The sequence below is a fragment of the Protopterus annectens genome, chromosome 15.part0 (assembly GCF_019279795.1).
Source record: "Protopterus annectens isolate FY-2018-M chromosome 15.part0, PAN1.0, whole genome shotgun sequence".
Classification (NCBI taxonomy): domain Eukaryota; kingdom Metazoa; phylum Chordata; order Ceratodontiformes; family Protopteridae; genus Protopterus; species Protopterus annectens.
The window spans coordinates 343,572,269-343,597,186 of record NC_056749.1 but is presented as its reverse complement, the minus strand read 5'-3'; the positions used below and the strand labels follow the sequence as shown (position 1 = coordinate 343,597,186).

Genomic DNA, 24,918 nt, shown 5'->3' with positions numbered 1-24,918 from the left:
GTTCTGGGGCCAAAAGGTGTGGAATGAGTTATAGCCTGGTAGTGCAGTAGTGCTTTCTGCTCTTTTGAACCAGGTCTTTGTGACAGCACAAATGTCGATGTTCTCCATTTTAAGGAGTACTTCGAGCGAGTGCCTTTTGAGATTTAGACTTTTAGCATTGAACAGCATAACCCTCAGATTGCATTTGTTTGTAGCTGTTATGGTGGTAATTTGGTCTTTGGAACACCACCTAAAAAAGGCACTATAGGGGTGGCAAGAGCCTTGGCCAGTATCCAGAAGTCCAAGTGTGACAGATGCAGGCCATCCCTGGAAAGCATCAAGGTCTGTCAATCATATTATTCCAGGCAGAAAGATACTGGATCCCCTTAGAATGACACCAGAAACGTAGCTAATTATTGAAATCAATCATTTTCTGCTTGTACTGTGGTATCATTCTGGGTGATGATTGGATTTTGCTCAGGGCTATGATCATACCCAGCTGGGCTACATAATCCAAGAGCTCCTCCATGTCTCTTTTCATGTAGTCCAGGGAGGTATGTCTCAGGTCATTTACACCCACATGTACAATGACACAGTCATATTTGTAACTGTTGTTGAGGGACCTGAGTGTGTGTGTTATGTGGCGGATCCTAGTGCCTAACAGGCAGCTGACTGTTACTTTCAACCTAGTGAGTGGGACATCAGTCTGTCTTACTATTGAGTCACCTGTGTCTAGTGTGTTGGCATGCTGTTTTGCCTTAGTGGCTTTGGTTGAGTGGCACACTGTTTAGGAGAGTTATGTGTCTCGTGATTAGTGTAGTGTTGTGGTGGTCGAGTGCATTTCTGCCTTGGAGGTCTCTGCTGTTTGGGTAGATTTTTATTGAGAGCCTCCATGAAGGTGGGTGTGCACTTTGTGTTTTAATGTAAAGATAATGCTGGTGTGTATTCTGGAGGGCTATGTGTTCCATGTGGTGTGGTGTAAGTGTTGACCTTGTCCTCTTGACCAGCTATTCCAGTCTTGGCTGGAGAGTACATGGCTTCCAATTTGGATATATAAATGCATCTCTTGCAAGTCTGAGCATTGGGAAGTAAGAAGAGAGGGTTGTCAGTGTACATGAGGCAGTTTTTACATTGCCTCAGGATGCCCAAGTTCACCAGGTTAATAGGAGAAAGCACAGGGAACTAACCTTTAGACATGCCTGGAGGGGTGGGCATTAATAAGTACTTGAGCTGTTTCCTTGTAGAAAATTTAGTGCTGGTAGCACTTTTGTGTGCCACAATAATTGCTATAAGATGTCTGGTAAAGTGCTAGATTAATAAGCTAGTAAAAGTGCAGGAGAGAAGAGAACTAGTAGATCTAAGGGGAAAATTGAAGAGCAGGCTTTGTCATGGCTCAGAAGCTTACAAACACCTCTGGATACAGCAAATCTGTATCTGGACTAGACTAGTTACAGGAAAGGTGGGAAACAAGCACAAATGCAGGCTTTTAAACCAGAATGTTGAAAGAGATGCAAAAACTGCCCAAATGGCCAATAAACTACAATTTCTAGGCCAGAAACCACTCCTCTTGTGGTAGATAGGCTACCCAGTGCTTACCACTCCCACTGATAAACTAGAAGGCTTCCCTCCAACACAGAAAGGCTTGGTGGGCTCAGAAGCTTACATACAGTCCTAGATACAGCAATATGGACAAGATTAGTTACAGGAAAGGGGGGAGGGGCACAAATGCAGGGTTTTAAACCAGAAAGTTGAAAGAGATGGAAAAGCTGCCCAAACAGCCAATATACTACATTGTAGTCTACTTCTTTCATTGATCTTAATATGTCTGTGCATCTCTATTAAATCAAGCAACTCTTCTCTTAGATCATTTTCTTCTTAACTGTGGGCACATTCTTTGTTCTCCATTTCTTGTGGACATTCTATAGAAAGTTCCAGAACATCTCCCTGTGCCACAGTCTCTTCATTTTCATTCTGTGTCATCCATTGCTCTTTCATATCGGAACTCACAGTCCTATTACTCCACAACATTGACTGTGTCAGAGTTGCCACAATTCATGTTTTTTCCTAGCTGTACAACTTCAATTGAACGTTTGTACTTGTTTCCTATGGCTCCAAAGTATCTTCACATGCCTAGGTAGGCAGGCTGTTATATATATAGTTTATATATATAGTTTATATATAGTTTATATATATAGTTTATATATATATATATATATATATATATATATATATATATATATATATATATGTATATATACATCTATCCTCAACCCCTTTTCCCATTCTTGCACATGGGGTTGGGGTGTCACTTCAACAGTGACACTCATCTTGAGCCAAGGTTTACATTGCCGGCTGGCTAGCCATGCTGCTGTAGTTCATCCATACTACACTCACTCCTAGGGGCAATTTAGAGTGTCCAATTCACCTGATGCATGTCTTTGAAGTGTGGGAGGAAACCGGAGCACCAGGAGGAAACCGATGCGACTGCAGGGAGGACATGCAGACTCCACACAGAATGCACCCCAACCAAGAATCGAACCAGAGAACCTCTGCTGTGAGGTGACAGTGCTAACCTCTGCACCACCATGGACACACACACACACAATACTCGCATAAACATTAAGATTTTAGAATTAGAAACTGTTAGTACTGCTTACGTCCACATAAGGGTGGAGAAAGGACAAAGACAGATACAGAGAGAGAGAGAGACAGAAAGAAAGAAAAATCAGGAGCAGGCTGAAATGATACATACATTTGTAGTTGAACTTTTTAACCAATACAAAAGTGTAAATATCCTGAATATGTGCATAGCAGGTATTTCCAAGTAAAAACAGTCACGAGTACTTTATGAAAACAATGCTGCCAGATAAAAAATACATAAGGATCGGAAATAATACAAAATATTGAAGTGATTTGCTATGGCTGATATAATGTTTTTTTTTTTTTTGTAACATTTTCAGGGAGGGACAATGCTTCCCCTATCCCCTTGCAGTGGGACTTATTCCTGGGTGTGGCCATCAGTCAAAAAATTACACTGGTGATCCTTAGCAAATTCACTACAGAGCCTGAAATGAAAGCAAGTTTTGGAAACTTGCATTTCAAGAGGCTGCCATGCAGCCTGTGTGAAATTTAGATTTGAAAAAAAACTAAGTTTCTTTACTTTCTTTGGAAACAGTATTCTATTGATTAAGCACATCCATTGTACAGTACATACTCAGTATCATTCAGAGATGTGAGGAGGAGCATACTAAACAAACTAACTACATTTTGTATCTTGTGGTATAGAGAGTAACTTTAAAAGTGTCTAAGGGTGCATCAGAGTCATTTCCTGCAGAAAACCTCTAAAAGTAATTTCAGTAACTGTCATAATAATCAAGTGAAAAAACATATATTTTTTCCTTTTGATTATTATGACGATGTGTATGTTTTGTTTAATGTAAGCATTTTAAGACCAGACAGGCAGTTAAGTAATATCCTTTTATGTTGTCCTATTAGATTCTCAGCTAAAGCGTCTTCTGTGTGGAGACGTGCATGAATGGGCGTACCTTCATTGAAGGTTGTGCATCAGGGCTGGCAACTCGGCACGTAAAAATCTACTGCCAGTCATTAGTGGCCCGGAGTTCCGCTGTGGCGACCCCTAATCGGGAAAAGCTGAAAGAAACAACAACTTTATTTTCATATGGGCATAGTCTTTGGCAATGCTCTTGAATTATATTGAGTTCTTCCGACTTTTTCTCTCTTTCAGCAAATGGTTTAGCTTCTGCCTTCTGTGTCCTTCTGGAGTGGTGCCACTGATAAAAGTGAGAAATGCATTCATTTTCTCAATGTTTAGTGACTATTAGCTTCTTTGAATGTACACTACATCATTCCCCTGGTGAAAACAGAAGTTCTGTTGTGATTTAGTTACTTTTTTATTATTTTCATTTGTTAACAGGGTAGACCAGGCACAAGTCTCTCTTTTTAGGTAACACAGGAACACTGGTGTAATTCAGTGACTTAATCAGATTTTTGCAGCATGCATATAGAAGCCTAAGGAATCAGACCTTGGAATGGAAAACAAAACTTGTTACAGACCCATGCTATTAGCTTACTGTGCTATATAGTCATATAAAACTGGACTATCATAACCTTCACCTAGCACTGAGACAAATAAGATAACAGTATAACTAAGGGTGGCTGTAGCAGTATATGGTGGGAATAACTAATGGAGAAGGAAGACATGCTAGCATATGATGCAGTGGTGCAATAATATAGAATCTAGTAAACTTATTATTGGCTTAGCCAGACTCCATCTGATTCACTGTGGGTAGGAATGATGACCTCCATTTTAGATTGATGGGCGTCCTCACAAAGAACATCTGAGGGGATTCTGCTTTTGCCCTTGGTTATCAAAAAATAGGTGTTGCAACCAGTGACCCATGGAGAGGCATTTGGACTGACCAGCAGTTAAAGGTTTACAGATGTGGAGGACATGCTATTATTCAAGCACATAGCAGCTTCCAGACGGTCTTCATCAGTGACTTAAGTCTAAAGAGACATCAGAGTCATGAGCTACAAAAGTGTTTCACTACCTCCTACACCCTCAGGCTGCTATGGCCTTTGGACTCCAAATATATGTTGTCAGCCTCCCAGGATTCCTTCTCTCATGGTTGGTTTTCTTATGTTTTTTGAGTGGCGTGAAAACAGACAAGTTGGCTCGGGCCATGGTAGTCCTGGAGAAGATGAATAGCCTTTTCTCATTCAAGTAGTCCTGGAAAACTCTGGCTCTTTACTTACTGATCTTTTGGTTAAACATATCACAGTGGGGATGGGAGGCAACACTGTGCTTTGTCCCCAGTCAAATCACACACTGATTTTGTAATTCTTTGCAGGATATTTGCTTCCCAGGCAACACAAATATTGACTTTATACACTGACATTTATAGTTCCTTATTCTTGAAATATATCAAGACTTTAAATTTGCAAGACGCTAGTGTAAACTATTTTACCCCACTAGTGGTCTATACTCTGGGGCCGTGTCAAACCACAGACTAATGATAATGGTAACTGACATTAATCTCACATACAGTGTCAAGAAAGAACTGAACCTAGCCTGGCTGGCCTCCCTTCTTATACAGCCTATATACTGATGTCCAACTGGGAGCGTATCCATCCAGCCTAGATGGGGAAGTATGCGAAGCTCTGTAAGTAAAGCCAGATATCAGACCTTCAGCAGCAGAGATCCCAAGTATCACCAGGACTGCAACTGTGATCAATAAGGTTAACTTAATTTGTTTTACCAAAATATAGATTTGAGGAAATCTTTTGGGAGAAGGAATGTTCGTTAATAATTAAAGAATAATGTATAACAATAGTATTTTATTATGTAGGCTCGATAATCAGTCGGGTCAGAACCTAAGATTTAATTGGGTGTTTCTGCTGTCAAATTAGTGATAATTCATACAATACACTTTCCTGGAATGTGTTACTGATATTGCATATTGACTCTTCCAGTAAAATAAATATCATTCTTTTGCTCCTGATCACCACACAGTGATGTTTTTAAGCAATATCATCACTTGTTCATGGTTAAGTAAACAGTTAAATCTCATTTCAAATGGCATTGCTTAATTAAACTCATCACTTTCTTTATGACTTTTAAATATAGATTCATAATTACAACAAAGGCCCCGGTTTCATCATAGCCATAAGTACTCTATTCAGAAATGAACCAACATAATTTTTGTGTTCAGTATGAGAGCTAAAATAATGTAAATGTATTACTTTCTAACTGAAGAAATACTCTTGTCAATTTTTAGCATTTATACTCTATTGATGCAGGCTCTTAAAGAGGCAAAATAGACAGGAAAAAAAAAATATGAATGAATGACACCATCTGACCTTGGAGAAAGATAAACTGCAGTATCATACTTGTTCGTGTGAGTGTTTACTGCTCTAACTCAAGGCATTTAATATATTTAACACAAAACGTAAGGCTGATTCCAGTGCTTGCTTTTTTAAGAAACATGATATAAAACAGATAGAAATTACTTCCCGCTACTGTGTTTATTCAATACTGCTAGAACTGGGAACAAAACATATGCTAGACATGAAACGTGTACAGCAATTATTCTGATGGCCAGAATCCAAAATGTATCACTTAAGAAGTGAGTTCGGACAGAAGTCTCTCAAATCTTACAGAAGCCCATAAACTGTGAACACTTTGGATTAGACCAAGATGACAGTCAAATGATTTGCAATGATACAGCTATAATATAATAACACAATTATATCAGCTTGGACTGTACACTTTTTGCAAGGATGCTGGCTCCTTGTCACCTTCGGTTTAGACTAGGGTTTGAAACTTAGATGAGATAAAGGCCACCACTTAGCAGCAGATCTGAACATCTTTTGGCAGCACTGTATTTTATTCAGTTCTCTCTTACTGAAGCAGAAACTGCTCTCCTCTTATTTTACTGATCCAGCATACACCACCAGAATGGCTAGGGATCACTACTGAAACCAATCAATGTTTAACATAAACTGTATATGCATCACTGCATTTCACATGCAAACATGGGGAGAGTTTGTCTTGCTAATGCTTACCACACCTGTCTTTCAGCAGGGCTACATCATCCACCCACCCATCCACACCCCCTTTTCCCATTTTTGCACATGGGGTCAGGATGTCACTTCAACAGGGACAATCATCTAGAGCCAGATTAAAAAGTCTGATGCATTTATATTTCTGGGGGAAGGAATTAAAAAAACTCAACATATGGTGCAGCCATATGCATACACACGGAAATGTACATACACAGAAGCTTGCCCTAGTGAAAATGTACATGTGGAACCACATATATTTTGGAAGATTCCCCTAAAAAGGCCCATTGCCCAACTCCCCATCAGACAAGTTGATCACAACTGGCCAAATAGTTACTTCCTTGCAAATCATGTAAATAAATGTTTTATGCTGAAGGCATACTGTGATAAATTGAACCCACCCCCTTAATTACACATACTAACTCAATGATCACACTGCCATGAAGAAAAAAAGAAGCACACAAACATGTAGGTAAATATTTACAAAAAATAAGAATAACAACAACACTCTAACCATCTCACAGAGTGAGATACACTGTCAGGGAAACATAAGTCACTGAGCTGTAACTTGACATAGTGGGACTTACTGAGCTCCATTTCATCAATGTATAGGGAAGATGTTTTGGAATGCAGTTTTTATTTATTTACTGATTTATCTTTGTTTACCGGGAATGTCCGACTGAGATAAAACCCTTTTTCAGCACAGACCCAGGGAAATGCTCTACTTTAACACCAGTTTTGACATAGACTGATGACAGCTCATGGCCTCTATTACATGTTCCCACCTAATAGCATTATATCTGGTACTGCTAGTCATAGCAGATTTGTCTCAACTTTATTCTTGAAGGTAATTGTAGTGCCCCAATTTCTTAGACATGATTTTGATAAAAGCTGCATTCAGCTTTTTTCTTTCTTTTTTTTTTTTGCAGGGGGCACTGTCCTTGTATCCCTAAAATGAGGGGAGACCCCCAGACCATCTAACTTGCATCTACTAACTTACAATCACAAAACAGTATGGAAAGAGCAAAGCTGGTATTACTGAATGCATGGTTTTTGAGAAACTGATTTGGAAGTTTTGGATTTACCCTTGAGAGTGTATTGTTTTGTGATTTTATTGTTCTTTCTGCCATGATTAGCTGGTTATACTTCTTTTTATTTCATTCCATGGTTTTGTTTTAACCAGCTTTTATCCATTGATCTGTTTCTTTATTTACCATTGAGAGTTGTCACATTTCAAAAGTAATGGCTGCCATAGCTGATTTCATTACTAGTGCACCACAGTCTGAATATAAAACTAACAACCAGGATATACATTGCTTTCAAAACACTGGAGGGTTGCAGTGATCTAATCAAAGTTACAGCACTGATGTTTCCATATAATATAGGGAGAGACTGCATACCAGAGATGTGTGTGAGTGTGTGTGCGCCTGTCTGACTGTAGGGGGTAGGGGGGTTATGCTTTAACAACTTGAAAAGTAGATCGTACAGGCAATTTGACTTCATCATATTCAGCAGCATTTTTTAAATTAAAAAAACAAAAACAAACAGCATCAGTTACCAGAGTTCAGCAAAATAAACTGTGTGTGAGGGTGAGATGGGGTGGGAGCACCATCAATCTCCATAAACAAAGTAAAAAAAAAAGATGGTGCCTTGACAAACATAACCCTTCCTCGTTTGAAAAGGAACCCAGTATCACCAAAACAAGAACATTAAAGCCTAGCCACTTGCAGCATAATCCTTGTTTGGGAGCACATAACTCCTCAGTTAGCATTCCATTACTGAGTCCCACCAGATGAGAATAAACTCAAGATCCTTTTAAGGCTGGAAGAGATTAAGGATTCATGCATCACAATGCAAGCATTACTGCCTTAGTTATTTATATCAAGTTCACTTCACTTTATTTCATCACTGCGAAAAGCAAAATTTCAACCCATTTGCAAACTTGCTGTGCTGTTAGTCATTGATCTTGGGCAGCCTGCAAATGAAAAACTACTTCTGATCTGTAACTTTTCTACCTGGAGTAGAATCCTTCCGTGAATGCTTTCATATTACAAGTCAAGCTGAAACTTTGTTTGTTACAGTATTGCCTTTATATCCACACTGCTTGCACCAGTGCATACATGAGAGACAGGTGGTATAGTTTCATGCTCTGCACTGTTGCTGCCAAATAATATGTACATGGTGAATGGCCTTAATAGTGTATGGTAAATGAGCATTGTCAACTTGGGCAATAACAAACATCTGTCACACTGAAGTAAACTTCACACTGATCAGTTGCAGAGCAGAGCTATAAACACTGGCTTCCCAGGACTTTATCCACTTTGCTCTCAGTTTATTGTCTTTCATTGATATCTTAACAAATATAAGTGATAATTTTGTATAAACACACATGTACACACACGATTATGTACTGTTTTCACAGGAAAAACTAATGATTCCTTTCCATTACTAATGTCCCTTTTCCTATCTTTTTATAGGTTCATAGGTTCATAGGTTCATACTAGGCTATCTGCCCGAGGGCATTTACAAGCCTAGCCCATAGTTTTGTGGCTTATGCCACCCCTTTAGTATGGGGAACTATACCCATTATTTTGCTGTGCCTCTGTCGAGCAGTGACACTGAGGTAATCCCTGGGGTATATCTGCGATCTCCCATCCATTGGTCAAGATTTCTCTTGAACAAGGCCAGCGAGGTGCTCTGCCTCACATATACCGGGATTTTGTTCCACAGCATAGGGAGTCTTTGGGTGATGAATCTATCCCTCCAGCACGTCCTATTAATAGCCGTGTCGAGGTTTAAGTCTCCCGCCCTTGTGGCTCTGACGGATCTAGATTTTTTGAGGTGAAGCATATTCATCAAATCTGGGTTTGACATGGCCTTGTATGTTAGGCAAAGGTCACCTCTGAGCAAGCGGTAGGCGACTGAGTAGAGCTGGAGTTCTTTCAGTCGGGCAGCATAGGACAGATGTTTGAGACCCTTTATCCTTTTGGTGAGGAACTTTTGTGGCCTCGCCAGCTGCTGCAAGTGTCGGGTCAGATACATTCCGAATGGGGCATTGTACTCAATCATTGGTCTGATGAGTGATGAGTATAGGGAGACTATGACCTCCCTTGATCTAGATGAGAATCCCTTCATGATAAGGTGGGCAATGTAGAAGGTCTTCCTAACTACTTTAGCTACATGGGTGTCGAATGACAGACTACTATCAACCTGGGTCCCCAGGTCCCTGATAACTTCTTCTGTGCTCAGTGGATTGCCACCTATTTGGTAGCTAGGGGTAACCTTGTTTTTCCCGAAGGGTATGACTATGCATTTTTGGCATTTAACTTTAGGCCATGGCTCTGGCACCAGTTATCCGTTTCTGTGAGACCCTTCTGAAGGATATCTGTGTCAGATGTGTTTTCTACTATGGCCCAGTTTGCAGTCATCTGCAAACTTTGTCAGCCATAACCCTCCTGTGTTTGCTTGTACTTGGAAAAGTAGATGCCAAACAAGAGTGGGCCCAGGACTGAGCCCTGTGGTACACCACTTGTGACAGGCTTTGAGTCTGACATGGCGCCAGCAACTCTGACCCTGTGGGTTCTGTCACTCAGCCAGTTTGCAACCCATCTTGTGATGTATGGGTTAACATTTAAGCTGATGAGTTTTTCAATGATACCGAGTGGGGTATTGTATCGAAGGCCTTTGCCAGATCGAGGTAGACTGTATGCACTGCCTTCCCCTGACCAATGTCTTTGGCGACTGTTTGAAAAAGTCAACCAAGTTTAGAAGGCATGATCTGCCTTTGACAAAGCCAAACTGGGATGGATCCAAAGTCTGCAAATTCCCTATGTCTTTATTTATGAGGTCCATTATGATCCTCTCCATGGCTTTGCAGATAAGGCTTGTCAAGCTAATGGGCCGGTAATTTCCAGGGTCGGTGGAGGCACCGCCTTTGTGAAGTGGGACCACAGTTGCAGTGCGCCACTCCCTGGGTATGTATCCAGAGGTAAGACTATGATTAAACAGCTGTCCTAGCTGTGGGTTTAATTCCTCATTGAGTTCGTGGAGGACACAGCCGGGGACACCATCAGGTCCCATGGATGCTGTGTTTTTTGCTTTGGAGAGAGCAGTTCTCACTTGGGCGTTGGAGATGTTTGGGGGGCTGCAATCGCTTGGTATAGATATCTCTCCTTTTGGGGGGGGGGAGAAGTTTGCACTGAACCTGTCAGCCAGTATGTTGGCAATGTCTGTAGGATCAGTAATCTTCACATCATTTTGAACTAGTTCTGAGCATATCTGGAAGTTCCCTCCCAGGTTTCTAACATAGCTAAAGAAGGCCTTATGATTGTCTTTTGAGTCTTTAGCTATTTTTCTCTCAAAATTTGCTTTGGATGATTTTATGAGAGCTCTTAGTTTTTTACTTATAGTGATCAAGGGTGTCTTACCTTTTAAGGATTTTGCTCTATCTTGTAGTAGCTTCCTCCTTTTGTTGTAGAGTTTGTTTATGGCTGGGGTCCACCAGACTGGACGCTTGCCTTTGGTACAAAGAGTCTTTGTTTTGCTTGGGATTGCCTTATCCATGCAGTCCTGCAGGTGCTGGTAGAAGGCATTTGTAAGTGATTCAGCGGCTTGAGTACTGTTTTCTGCCGGCTCGGGGCCTTAAAGGACACCACACTAGTCTTTAGAAGTGTGAAGTCGGCTTCGAGAAGTTCTTTACTGTGGTCTTTTTATTTCAGGTGGGGTGGGATGAGGACCTCCAGCGAGATTAGTTTGTGATCTGATCTCACCAGTGAGGGGTATACTTCGGTGTTGAACATTGTGCTCCCATGTTCGTGATGATGAGATCAAGTATGTTTTCTCCTCTTGTGGGGATGGTGACTAGTTGTTCCATGGCATTTGAGTTTATGAATTCCAGGAACATTTGGGCTAGGGTGTTTGGGCTTGAGTAGTGTTCCCAGTCTATATTAGGGTAATTGAAGTCACCTAGTATGATGGTGTTTGGTGATACATTTATCCCCTCTAGTGTTTTCAGGAAGGCCATGTGAGGTTCCTGAGTTTGTGAGGGTGGCCTGTAACATGCTACAATTTGCAGAGCAGTCTTGCCTATGGTTAATTGCACCTGGATGGTCTCCAATGCATCGTGCGTTGCCACCAGTCTTGAGGTGTGGGTGTCCTTGATGAATATGGATACCCCCCCTCCTTTCTTGGTATTGTCCGGATTTTGGGGCCGGAATGCATGATATGAGGTAAAACCTGATAGTGCTGGGGTGCTCTCAGGAGCCTTGAACCAGGTTTCTGTCACAGCACAGACATTGATGTTCTCCATACTGAGAAGGGCCTCGAGTGCGTGCATTTTGAGATTTAGACTTCTGGCATTGAGCAGCATTACCCTTAGTTTTTTTCCTTTTTTGTGTTCTAGGGTGGTAGGTTTAGAATTTGAGCCTTGCCTAAAAAGGCATTATGGGGGTGGCAAGAGCCTTTGCCAATATCCAGAATCCCAGGGGTGACAGGTGCAAGCCGTCCCTTGCGAAGCAGCGTGGCTTGTCCAGCATGTCATCCCAGGCAGACAGACATTGGATCCCCTTTGAATGACACCAGAGTTTAAGCCAATTGTTAAAGCTGATCATCTTATCTCTGTATTGTGGCATCATTCTTGGTGAAGGTAGGATACTGCTCAAGGTCAGGGTCATACCTGCCTGGGCTACATAATCAGAGAGCTCCTCAATGTCTCTTTTCATGTAGTCCAAGGAGGTACGTCTCAGGTCGTTTACACCAGCGTGGACAATGACTGAGTCGTATTTGTACCTGCTGCTGAGAGACCTGAGTGCTTGCGTTGTGTGGCGGATTCTAGCGCCCGACAAGAGCTTACTGTGACCTTCTCCTTACTCAGTCTGGTGAGCGAGACGTCAGTGTGTCTGACTATGGAGTCACCAATGACTAGTGTGTCTGGCATTGTGTTTGGCCTTAAGGGCTGTGACTGTTTGACACTCTGACTGTGAGGTCTCTGTGTTGCAGGTGTTGTGTTCTGAGGTGGTGGTTGTTTGGGTGTCTGCTTTGGTGGCCTCTGCTGTTTTGGTAGATTTTTGATCAGAGCCTCCGAGTATGTCTTTGTGTGTTTATGTGTATGATTTGAGGTTGTGATGGTACTATGTGAGACTGGGTCTATAGTGTGTGTGGTAACCTTCTCCTCCTGACTGGTCTTGCCAGTCCTATGTTGAGAGAGCTCAGCCTCCAGTTTGGCCGTATAGTTGCATCTCGCATGTATTTGTGTTTTGTGGGAGGAGGAGAGGGTTGTCTGTGTACATGAGGCAATTGTAACATTGCCTCAATATTCCCAGGTTCACCAGCTGAGCAGGAGAGGACACTAGCAACTGATCCCTCGACATGCTAGAAGGACTAGACAAAAAAACTTTAAAAGAGATTCCGAGGGACATGGGTGACCGAGAAATGGGGGTTTGCCTTTTTGGGGTGCTATCTATAAGAGTGCCGTATCAAGGTAATAAGTACTGTAGGAGCAAGTGCTAGGTTTAACAGATAGAGAATAGTCTACTTGGAGTCAAGTAGAGATGATCTTTTTAGTTATAGGATACGCTGATTAGATCAGTAGTATAGTTCGAGGAAGGTAGTTTTAAGGGAAAATTTGAAGAGTGGACTTTAGGTAGCCCAAATAGTTTAAACCTGCTTAACCGGCGCTGCCCTAGTGTGCAACAGTGGCAACTCCGCGCTAAATCGCGCTAATGCACGCTAAAGCGTGCTTTATAGCAGGGGGCTGGAAAAGACACAAATGACCCAAAATGGCCAATAAACTACAAGTTGCTGCCTTAAACCACTCCTCTGAGGACAAACAGGCAGTTCAGTACTCCCTACTCCCACTAGTGAGTAAAGAAACTACCCCTTGACCAAACAAGGAAAATGGAGAAACACAGGAACCAAGACAAAGCCCAGGGATCAGCAAATCTGATCACTGGAACAAACTATTAGGAAAGTATGGAAAACAAGAGTATTTTTTTTGTTTTTTTCAAGTTTTTTTTTTCAGAAAGGCAGAAAATACAATAAATGCTGTGTTTTTCGACTAATTGCTATCAAAAGCTAGTACACTTGAGTGTATTAGCCTTTTGTTTAACTTTTAAGCAAAACGTAAACAAGCAAGTGCAACAAACAATTCAAGCTATTAAAAACAGTAAAAACTGGTAATAGCAGAATAAAACAGGCAGAAATAGCAATCGAAAGGCTTAAAAAGTTGAAAATGCAGAAAAAAATACTTAGAATCTGGAAAGTTTGTCTTTTCTGGTCTCTGCTGCTCTAGGAACTCTGCTGGACACCACGAGGAGCTGTGCTGAGTTCTCTATAGCCAGAAAAGCCCGACAAAGCGTGCTTTATAGCAGGGGGCTGGAAAAGACAGGAAATGACCCAAAATGGCCAATAAACTACAAGTTGCTGCCTTAAACCACTCCTCTGAGGACAAACAGGCAGTTCAGTACTCCCTACTCCCACTAGTGAGTAAAGAAACTACCCCTTGACCAAACAAGGAAAATGGAGAAACACAGGAACCAAGACAAAGCCCAGGGATCAGCAAATCTGATCACTGGAACAAACTATTAGGAAAGTATGGAAAACAAGAGTATTTTGTTTTTTTCAAGTTTTTTTTTTTCAGAAAGGCAGAAAATACAATAAATGCTGTGTTTTTCGACTAATTGCTATCAAAAGCTAGTACACTTTAGTGTATTAGCCTGTTGTTTAACTTTTAAGCAAAACTTAAACAAGCAAGTGCAACAAACAATTCAAGCTATTAAAAACAGTAAAAACAGGTAATAGCAGAATAAAACAGGCAGAAATAGCAATCGAAAGGCTTAAAAAGTCGAAAATGCAGAAAAAAATACTTAGAATCTGGAAAGTTTGTCTTTTCTGGTCTCTGCTGCTCTTGGAACTCTGCTGGACACCACAAGGAGCTGTGCTGAGTTCTCTATAGCCAGAAAAGCCCGTCAAAGCGTGCTTTATAGCAGGGGGCTGGAAAAGACAGGAAATGACCCAAAATGGCCAATAAACTACAAGTTGCTGCCTTAAACCACTCCTCTGAGGACAAACAGGCAGTTCAGTACTCCCTACTCCCACTAGTGAGTAAAGAAACTACCCCTTGACCAAACAAGGAAAATGGAGAAACACAGGAACCAAGACAAAGCCCAGGGATCAGCAAATCTGATCACTGGAACAAACTATTAGGAAAGTATGGAAAACAAGAGTATTTTTTTGTTTTTTTCAAGTTTTTTTTTTCAGAAAGGCAGAAAATACAATAAATGCTGGGTTTTTCGACTAATTGCTATCAAAAGCTAGTACACTTGAGTGTATTAGCCTGTTTAACTTTTAAGCAAAACTTAAACAAGCAAGTGCAACAAACAATTCAAGCTATTAAAAACAGTAAAAACAGGTAATAGCAGAATAAAACAGGCAGAAAACACAGCATAATATTGCCAACGGCTAGACTTCACAAGCACAACAAAAATGTAGTTGCATTCCATTATTAAAATAAGCAATTCATATTATAAGTGCCTGATACCTATTCCTAAAACACTCTTCAAAAGGTTGATGCCATCAGGTAACATTATACCAGTTCAATACTCATACTTTTAAACAAATTGGTAAACCACCAGACACAAGCACTTACATTTGATTAATAACTCTTTACTTGAAATAAAATTATGTAATGCACTTTGTGAAATTAAATATGCAAGCAGTCATGTTCCTGCACAGTGAAATAAAAATATTTTAAACAGACAGGTGGCATATAAAATGCTATTTTCTAGTGGCCTATCTAGTCCTTTCATCACCAGTAGCTGAAGATTTTAACATATTCGCTCTACCTTTGGCTTGTAAGTCCAAGTTAAATTGCAGATACACTGTCTCACAGGCAAATCGATTTTTCTAGCTTCTGCCCCAGAGCTCTAGTCCACTGTGCACATTTCAGAAGCACAACAGAACTAACTGAAGTCACAATATTTGTATTTTGAAATTACAGAACTTTGAAATGTCCAATAGAGTGTTGGAAAACCTAGTGAATGCAGTCCAGGTATATATAATCCACACTGTTTAGGGGTTACAAGGTCCTTATTCTCTGTCCCTCAGAAACTTACCATAATGTTCCATCTGTGTTGTAGATCTTTGTTCATTCATTACCATTAGGACCTCAGTTCCATCCTCCGAACCGATGCGGCCATTTCCAAGCTCGCATCAGCCAAAAACTCTCAGCTAAGACCTACCCATAATGCCCCTCTCATAGTTACTTCAGATCGAGTTTGCCCACTCTTAGATAATAGATGTAGTAATGGAAAAAAATAGTTGGAGGTTCTGCCTGAGCAAATACCCTAACCAGGAGTTCCTAAAGTCCACCAGGAGTCCAGGCAGGGGGAAGGAGGGTGGGAAGTAATGAATGAATAAAGATCTACAACACAGATGGAATGTTGTGGTAAGACATAACTTCTTTATCTGATGTTGTAAATCTTTGTTTATTCATTACCATTTGGACCGAGTCCCCAGCTACTTGAGTCCTGGGTGGCCCTAAGGAATGATATTCCTGAGCACCATAGAACCAAAAGATGCTCGTCCCCTGGAGGCCAAATCCAATTTGTAATGAGAGATAAAGGTATGAGGTCTTGCCCAAGTGGCTGCTGTGCAGGTATCATCCATAGAGGCTCTGGAATGAAATGCTATAGAAGTAACCATAGATCTGGTAGAATGAACCTTTATTCTGGAAGGTAAGGATAGCTTATTCTGTTGGTAGATAAAGGTAATGATGTTTCTAAGCCAGAAGGATAAAGTCACTTTGGAAACAGGTTTACCCAATCTGGGTCCTGCATAGGCCACAAACAATTGTTCAGTTTTCCCAAACGATTTAGTCCTTTCCAAATAACAATGAAGCTGCCGATGCACATCAAGGGTGTGCAAAAGGTACTTCCCTCTGTTAGAATGCTGAGGGAAGAAAACTGGCAGGTCAAGAGATTGGTTAATGGAAAAGCCAGAAATGACCTTGGGCAAGAAAGAAGGGTCAGTACGAAGGGACACCCTATCCATGTGGAAGATCAAGTAAGGACTCTTGACACTCAAAGCCTGCAGCTCAGATACTCTTCCTGCTGAGGTAAGTGCTACTAGAAGTAAGGTTTTCCATGACAAAAATTGCAAATCACATGAATCAAAAGGCTCAAAAGGAGGACCTGTGAGAGACTGAAGTACCAAAGTCAAGTCCTAGGGTTCTAAGGAAGGCTTGACCAGAGGTTTAACATGTAATACTCCTTTCAAAAAGGTCTTGCATAGGCGGTGTGACATAACTGAAGAATTATCAAGAACATTATGAAAATTGGCGATAGCTGCTAAATGTACAGTGATCGTCGATGCTGAGGCTCCTGCATGTAAAAGCGTAGTCAGGTATTGTAGGATCTTTTGAATAGGCATAGAGAAAGGGTCTAAGTTCTGATCTTTGGCCCAAATAGAGAACCTAGTCAATTTACTAGAATAAACTTTCCTAGTGGAAGGTTTGTGTGAAGCCGGAAGAATTTCATGAACAGGAGATGGGATGTCAGGCAGCCTGGGAATCATTGGAAGTGAAGGAACCAAACTGTGAGCTTGAGACTGTGCAGGTTCAGATGAATCAGTCCCTGAGGATGAGATAACAGGTCTTGGGAATGATCCAGGATCCATGGACTGTGAATCAGATGAGGCCATAGAGAAGATCCAGTGGCCAATCGTGTGTTAGAGCATCCCTCGATGGTTCCCCCTGAGGGGGGATCAGGGCAAAGTAGCTTCTGCATTTGTAGTTTGGGGGGAAGCAAACAGGTCACAGCAAGGCTTGCCCCAGCATTGGAAGATCCAATCCACTGTTACAGGGTTGAGGGACCACTTGTGAGGCATCAGAATGTTCCTACTCAGATTGTCCACAATAAGGATGGAACTCCCAGGAATGTGTGTTGCTATAAGGAAGCAGTTGGAAGCTATTGCCCAGTGCCAAATCCTCAAGACTTCCTGACACAGGGGGTAAGACCTGGTTCCACCTTGCTTGTTGATATACCAGACGACTGACATGTTGTCTGACTGAATTGCAATGGTCCCAGAGGGTAGGGACGCATGGAATGCTTGCAATGCTAGGAGAACTTTTCTCAGTTCCAGGACATTTATGTGCAAATTGGCCTCCATGGGTGACCAGGTGCCTTGGACAGTCTTTCCCTGGAAATGCCCCCCACCCTAACAGGGAAGCATTTGTGGTCACTGTGGCCATGGGCTGGGGAAGACAGAATGGTCAACACCAAAGAGTCGTTTGTGGGTTCATCCACCATAACATTTCTTCCTTGCAACGGTTTGAAAGACATAACGTGGTCGAGTGGGTAAATTAGCAATGACCATTGTGCGGAAAGGAGCCACTGTAGGATTCTCATATGCAGTCTCGCCAGTGGTACCAACGTAATAGCAGCTGCCATGGAGCCTAAGAGTTGCAGTACAAGACGTGCTGGTACATCGGTCTGAGGAAGAAGGTGCTGGATTTGGTGTGTTATGTTCGAAAAGCAGTGAGGGGGGAGAGAAGCTTGACAGGGTGTTGTGTCAAAGACTGCTCCAATGAATTCCAGTGTCTTCATTGGAGACATTGAGATTTGTCCTTGTTGACTGTAATCCCCAAGTGAAGAGTGAGACCTTGAGTGTAAGAAGATTCCTGGTCAGAGCGGTAAGGAGCCAATCGTGAAGCTAGGGAAACACCTGAAGTCCTTGTAGTCAAAGATCAGCTACCACAACTGCCATACATTCGGTGAACACTCACGGGGCTGTCAAGAGACCGAATGGCAGTGCCCTGAACTGGTAGTGATTGGCTCCCAGCCGGGAGCGGAGAAACCGGTGATCCATCTTTATGTGGTAGTACGCATCCTGGAGGTCTATAGAGCACATCCAGTTATCCCTCCCTAGGAAGGGAAGAATGGACTGTATCATGACCATCCGGAAATTTTGAAGTTTGATAAATTTGTTCAATAGGCTGAGACCCAGGATTGGTCTCCAGTCTCCTGTCTTTTTTGACACTAAAAAGAACCTTGAGTAAAACCTGGATCCTGTCTGGTCTGGTGGTACTGGTTGGATGACGCTTTTCCTTAGCAGCTTTTCTATTTCTAAGGCTGCTACTTTCCTCTGATTGGGTGGTACATTGGGGATGGGAGTAAAATTGAATGGTATTTGGTAGCCATTGGATATTATTCTCTGCACCCAAACATCGGTAGTAATAAGATGCCAGGCTAGCAGATGCAGAGAAAAACAACCCTCGACTGCTTCCAGAGGAAAGCAATTGGGCCGCTGCTCAGGAGCGCTGGTAGGATCTGCCGGAGAAAGTATCTCTAGCACCCTGGTTACACGGACCCCCTCTACCCCAAAAGGGACGTCTTCCATATGAGTTGCCCTCTCTACCCCGGGGGTAATTGTTCACCATGAGTGTCACAAAAAAGTCCTTGGGATTTTTTGAACCACATGTTTCCTCCCTTCTGTTTCCTGGAGTAGGACCTCTGGGGGTTGGAAAGGCGTATGTCCACAGCAGAAAAAGTTCTTTCTGTCTTTCTCACTACGTGTAAGTGTGTCTCATACTTTGGGTCCAAAAAGTGCAGATTTGTCAACAGGTGCATTGACAAAGGAAGATTTAAATGGGTCTGTGAAGTCACACAACCACATCCAAGCATTATGTCTCATGACAACGCCTGATGCGGCAGCACGAGCTGCCCCCATGGTGGAGTGAGATATCAAATGCATCAAGGAGTTCGAGATGGATTCAAGGGTAGCTAGCTGCAAGGTGACAGTATGTTGCACCTCATCAGGCAGCACCCCACCAAAGAGGGAGACATTTCGGAAATTAGGTCTCTTTGAAGGCGAGTAAAGTGTGCCAGATAGTACAGCAACCAAATGGCGAATGTCACTGAAACATAGGTTCATTTCCCTAGTCTGTCCATGGTCCAGGACTCTCTGTTTGGAGGATGGATGGTGGAACTATCTTCTGCCAGTTCCCTCTTGGTGGCCGCTGTCACGACCATAGACTCAACTGTCAACTGCTAAGACCAGTGGGGCTGGTCTTCAAGTGTAGATAAAATTGTCTGTCTGGCCTCTGAGGGCCAGGTACTACATTGTCCAGGGCCTTCCAGGCATGCTGCACAATGATTTTAACTAGGTCATCTGCTGGTGGAGTCACCCAGGAAGTAGATGGCTGGCACAGAAGGCCTGCAGGAACACAGATTCCACAGAAGAAGGGTTATAGGACTTTCAGTCTCCCCTGCTTGAGGATTTCGAGAATGTCTCCGAATGAGCTGTCATCTGGAGAAGACCTTGGTGATCCTTCCCCCTCATCACAATCAGTGTCTTCAGTGATAGATTCCTCTGGTGAATCAAGGGCCTCTTGCACAGTTTCTTCCGAGGTGACTCCCCAGTGGGATCTTCTGAGGAGGACTCCGGAGAAGGGGTTCCTTTCAAAGAGGGTTCTTGTGACTCCCATGCCCTGGGTCCCGAAATCGAGGGTTGGGAGAGGTGCATGCTAAGGGAGGGTTCTGATACTGATGTCATTGGTTCTGACTGTGAGTCCACTACCTGTACAGCAGGCCTACCTGAGGAGAGATGGGAGTCCAGAACTGGGAGGGACAACCCTGGAACCGGGGTCACACCTCACCGTGTGGAGCCCACCTCCAGGTGAGGAGCTATGTGAGAACTGGAAGCCATCGGAGCCATGGACATAGACGGCACCAGCGAGAAAATAGGCACCGGGCTAGGTACTAAGGTACGGATGGTCCAAGCACTGCTTTGGGAGAGCATCAGTTCCACTGGAGCCGATGCAGTAAGGGTGGACAGTACCAACATGGAAAACACTGCTGTTGGAACTGAGACAGTATGCACTGGAGTGGAAGTATCTTGTCCTTGGCAGGTATTTGAGTTTTGGAGCTGATGGAGCCGATGAATCTATCGGTACCATGGCTGGGGATGGTGCCAAAGCAGGTACAGTCATCGGAGCTGATGTTGGATCCAAGGACAGCACCAAAGTAAGTGGTGCTGAGGTCAGAACTGAAATAGGGTTGAATATAATGGATGGCACCAAGGGAGAAGACACACAGTCTGGTGCCAAAGAGGTCTGCGCCGAGGGCACCGGCGAAGCATGGAGCTGACTCGGTTCTGTAACTGACAGAGATGCAGGAACCGAGTGACTCCATTTGTCCTTACGTTTTTTGGTTTTTGGAGGGGGTGAGACCTTCGACCCAGATAGAGTCTCTAAAAAAGGTGTCTTGAGTAATCCATTTTTCCTTATGTTTTTTGGTTTTTGGAGGGGGTGAGACCTCTGACCCAGATAGAGCCTCTGAAAAAGGTGTCTTGAGTAATCTGTTTTTCCATATGTTTTTTGGTCTTTGGAGGGGGTGAGACCTCTGACCCAGATACAGCCTCTGAAAAAGGTGTCTTGACTAATCCATTTTACCTTATGTTTTTGATCTTTGGAGGGGGTGAGACCTCCGACCCAGATAGAGCCTCTGAAAAAGGTGTCTTGAGTAATCTGTTTTTCCATATGTTTTTTGGTCTTTGGAGGGGGTGAGACCTCTGAGCCAGATACAGCCTCTGAAAAATGTGTCTTGAGTAATCCTTTTAAGATCAGTTTATTTTTACATTCTGCTAGTGTACAATTACTAAAACTAGCACAAATGTCACAGTCAGCTTTAATATGATCCACGCCCAAACAGTAAACACAATGAACATGTGTATCCGAGTTAGGCATCTTACGTCCACACTTGTCACACTGTTTAAATCCCAACTTAGGTTTGTCTGACATAGTAAGGCAACAAGGCTATCCTATAGAAAAATTAAGGGAGAAAATACAAATGATGTTATTTAAAAAAAAAATACCACCCTAATACCTCAACAGCTCATTTTCAGGTATTATAAGAGGTATCCTCGTCTTCCCCTAATACCTCAACAGCTCATTTTCAGGTATTATAAGCGGTATCCTTGTCTTCCCCTAATACCTCAACAGCTCATTTTCAGGTATTATAAGAGGTATCCTTGTCTTCCCCTAATACCCGAATAGCTCATTTTCAGGTATTATAAGAGGTTTCCTTGTCTTCCCCTAATACCTGAATAGCTCATTTTCAGGTATTATAAGAGGTATCCTTGTCTTCCCCTAATACCTCAACAGATCATTTTCAGGTATTATAAGAGGTATACTTGTCTTCCCCTAATACCTCAACAGCTCATTTTCAGGTATTATAAGAGGTATCCTTGTCTTCCCCTAATACCTCAACAGCTCATTTTCAGGTATTATAAGAGGTATCCTTCAATGACTAGGGCCAGAGGGCAGTGACTTGTATGAGCAGTGGTGAACAGGTGCTGGAAGGTGTCATTTTGAGGTGGTCCATCACGAACCCTAACAGAAGGCAAGATTTGCAATGATATCCATGAGTGATGATGCATGCATCTTCATGTTATGCACTAAATATCCTGTCACTCCCCCTTAATAATTTCAGCCTGCAAGGTCCTGGATTTGTAGCAGAGTATGCATAGGAAATATAAAACCCTGGCTCATCCCCCTGGAAACAGGAGAGCTGACAGTTCCAAAACCCATCTTTTCAGTGAGACATATCAAAAGCAGTGCAAAAAAAGAAAAAAAAGAAAAACAAAACAATAGCAGGTCCACTAAAGGAATCTGTGAACTTAGGGTAGCCAATGAAGCCAAAGATAATTTAAGATCCTTCTTTAAATATGTTAGAAAACAAACCATGACAAAGAAACCACTTGCTGCTTGAAACCACTCGTTTACTGAGTCAAAACACAAGGTTTAGTGCTTCCATTTCTCTGGTAGGAACTTCATCAGAAGTTCCTACCAGACAAATGAAAGCGCTAAACCTTGTGTTTTGACTCAATAAATGAGTGGTTTTAACCAAATAAATGAGTGGTTTCAAGCAGCAAGTGGTTTCCTTGTCATGGTTTCGTATTCCTAGTTTGTCTTTTGGATTCATGTTAGAAAACAAAATAGTACCCTACATTGTCCTGAATTTATTCATAAAGATGCTTCTGATTCTGCTCCAGTCAACATTGCAAATATCCTTGCAAACAAATTTAATGCAAATTTCACCCATAGACTTTTGTGTGAAGCAATAAAACACCTAATGTCTTACTTCGCCAATTATCACTAAAGACCATTTTCTGAAACTGCCAACAAAGACCAAAAATACTTTTTCCTTGGGACCTGACAATATACCTCATTGCTTAATTAATACTGTTAAACCCACCCTTGAGATCCACTCCTTAAACTATTCAAACTAAATTTAGCTATTTTTTTTCCTAAGTGACATGCTGTAGTTGTGATGCCCCTTTAACAGGGTGGGTTTACAACTGACATATGAAATTGCAGTCCTTTCAACCTACCATCTGCAAAGCCATTGGACATATTATAACTGCTGTCATGAGCTAAGATATTAAGAATAGTATTAGCCTTGACCTCCAACAGTCTGGCTTTGGGAAAGCTACATTTTGCCTACTGAATCCAATAAAGTTTTTCAAAAGAGTTACAGAAGCTGCAGATGGTGGCCATGCAGTAAACATGGGGTATCATGACCTGGTGAAGGCCTTCAACAACATTTTCCATGCTGACATGGTAAAGAAGTTAAATGTTTTAAAAATCAACCTATATGTGGTAAGGTGGATAGCAATTTGGCTGAAGGACAGAACCTATACAGAGCAAGTTGCAGGCACCTCATAAGAAAATATGAACGTGACCAGAGTTGTCCCTCAGGGCTGAGTGCTACAGTCTCTCCTGTTCAACATTTACTTCTCAGATCTCCACAAAGAGAGCCAATACCTCTGTCTAATGAAGATTGTTGATGACTATAAACTGTATGATGATGCTAAGTTTCTTTCTAACATCCAAACCCTCCAGAATGAACTTCCACTGGTTAACTTTTGATGTACTGAAAATGGGAACACACCCAATACTAAACAGTTTGGCATCATCCCTTTTGGCAGACATACCGCCCCCTCATCATATTGTATAGACAACACACTACGAGAAAATGAAAATGCAATCAGTGACTTATCAACTTGTGCTGTTACTTGCTTCTCTTTTTACCATCATGTGACAATGGTTGTCCAGAAATCCTTTTATTTAGCCAAGCTAATTAGCAAAGGAATATCATCATGGTCTAAGGAGTTAATAACTCCCTTATACTCAGCATTGATCGGACCAATTACAGTGTCCCCTTTGGGATGTCTCTCAAGATATCAAACCAAAAAAAAAAGACCTCAAAGTTTCCTAACCAAAAATATCACACAGCTAAAGTCCCTGAGATATCAAGACAAGCAGAAAGGTCCATCCCTTAGTCCAGCGTCTTACAGACCTTTGAGTGGAGATATCTGTCTCACTTGCCATGCCATTAGAGACCTGATTGTCCTGGACCTCCTGTATTTCATAAAGTCCAATGGCTCCAGCAATACTACAATCAGAGGTCTAAATCTTCATCAACAGAAAAAAACACAATGAAGGGACAGATTTATAACCCACTGCCTCCCAAATCTCTGAAACAAACTTGTCCTACTTGTAAAGAATCATGATCTTCCTTTAAACATAACTTGGATGAATAGATGAGCATCCACAAATTTAGTCCAAGATTGACTGCTGGAGAAAGGAGGTGTGACCTAAAGGAGAATACTGCCAAGACATAAGTGGTCATAAGACTCAATAGCCTTGGGATATCTATAAAAGCTATAAAATATATAAAACTGTTAATGTGTATGTATCTGCAGCACACAGTAAAATAACATCTGTTACATGATCAGAACTGGGGTCTCTACTTAGTCCCATGTATTCTGTGCAGTCAAACACTCCGTATAAGGAATAAATCAACAAAAAATAGGACAAAGCATTATTCAACAGGACAAATAAATTTAAGCACTTAATTTTTAGGAACATTATATGGAAGCTTCATTAAAATTCTTAAAAAAGTTGATACTTGTAGGTGAACAATCCATTTCTGTAAATAAAAATAATACAAAAAAATCAGTAGTCCATGAGTGAGCAAAGTACATGAGTAAGTTCAAGACATTTTAAATATTTTGCACATGATATGAAAAAAAAAAATTCCTGCACGTTATCCAGCAGGCAGATACTCACAGGACAGTAATATTGCTGCACTGGTAGAAGATACTGTGCTTTATAGTGTGGATTTTATTCCCTTCCAGATCACTGCAGGAGGTAATGAGAAATACACTGGTATTAGCTGATATTTTCTGGAGTTTTATTTATATTTTCTTCTATTAATGACTATAATTATCAGTGTTTTTCTTTTGTTATAGACTAACAACATCAGTATTCAACAAGAAGACTATTGATGACAGAATCCC

General features: G+C 41.7%; 1 protein-coding gene across 1 annotated transcript in view; it reads right to left on the bottom strand.

The window, feature by feature from the left end:
• LOC122789682 (relaxin receptor 1-like) overlaps positions 1-24,918 on the bottom strand; it is a 976,275-nt gene that overhangs the window by 203,260 nt on the left and 748,097 nt on the right. The window contains exon 10 of the mRNA XM_044057098.1: positions 24,689-24,760. Within this exon, the coding sequence (XP_043913033.1) occupies positions 24,689-24,760 (72 nt within the window). The remainder of the gene's footprint in view (positions 1-24,688; positions 24,761-24,918) is intronic.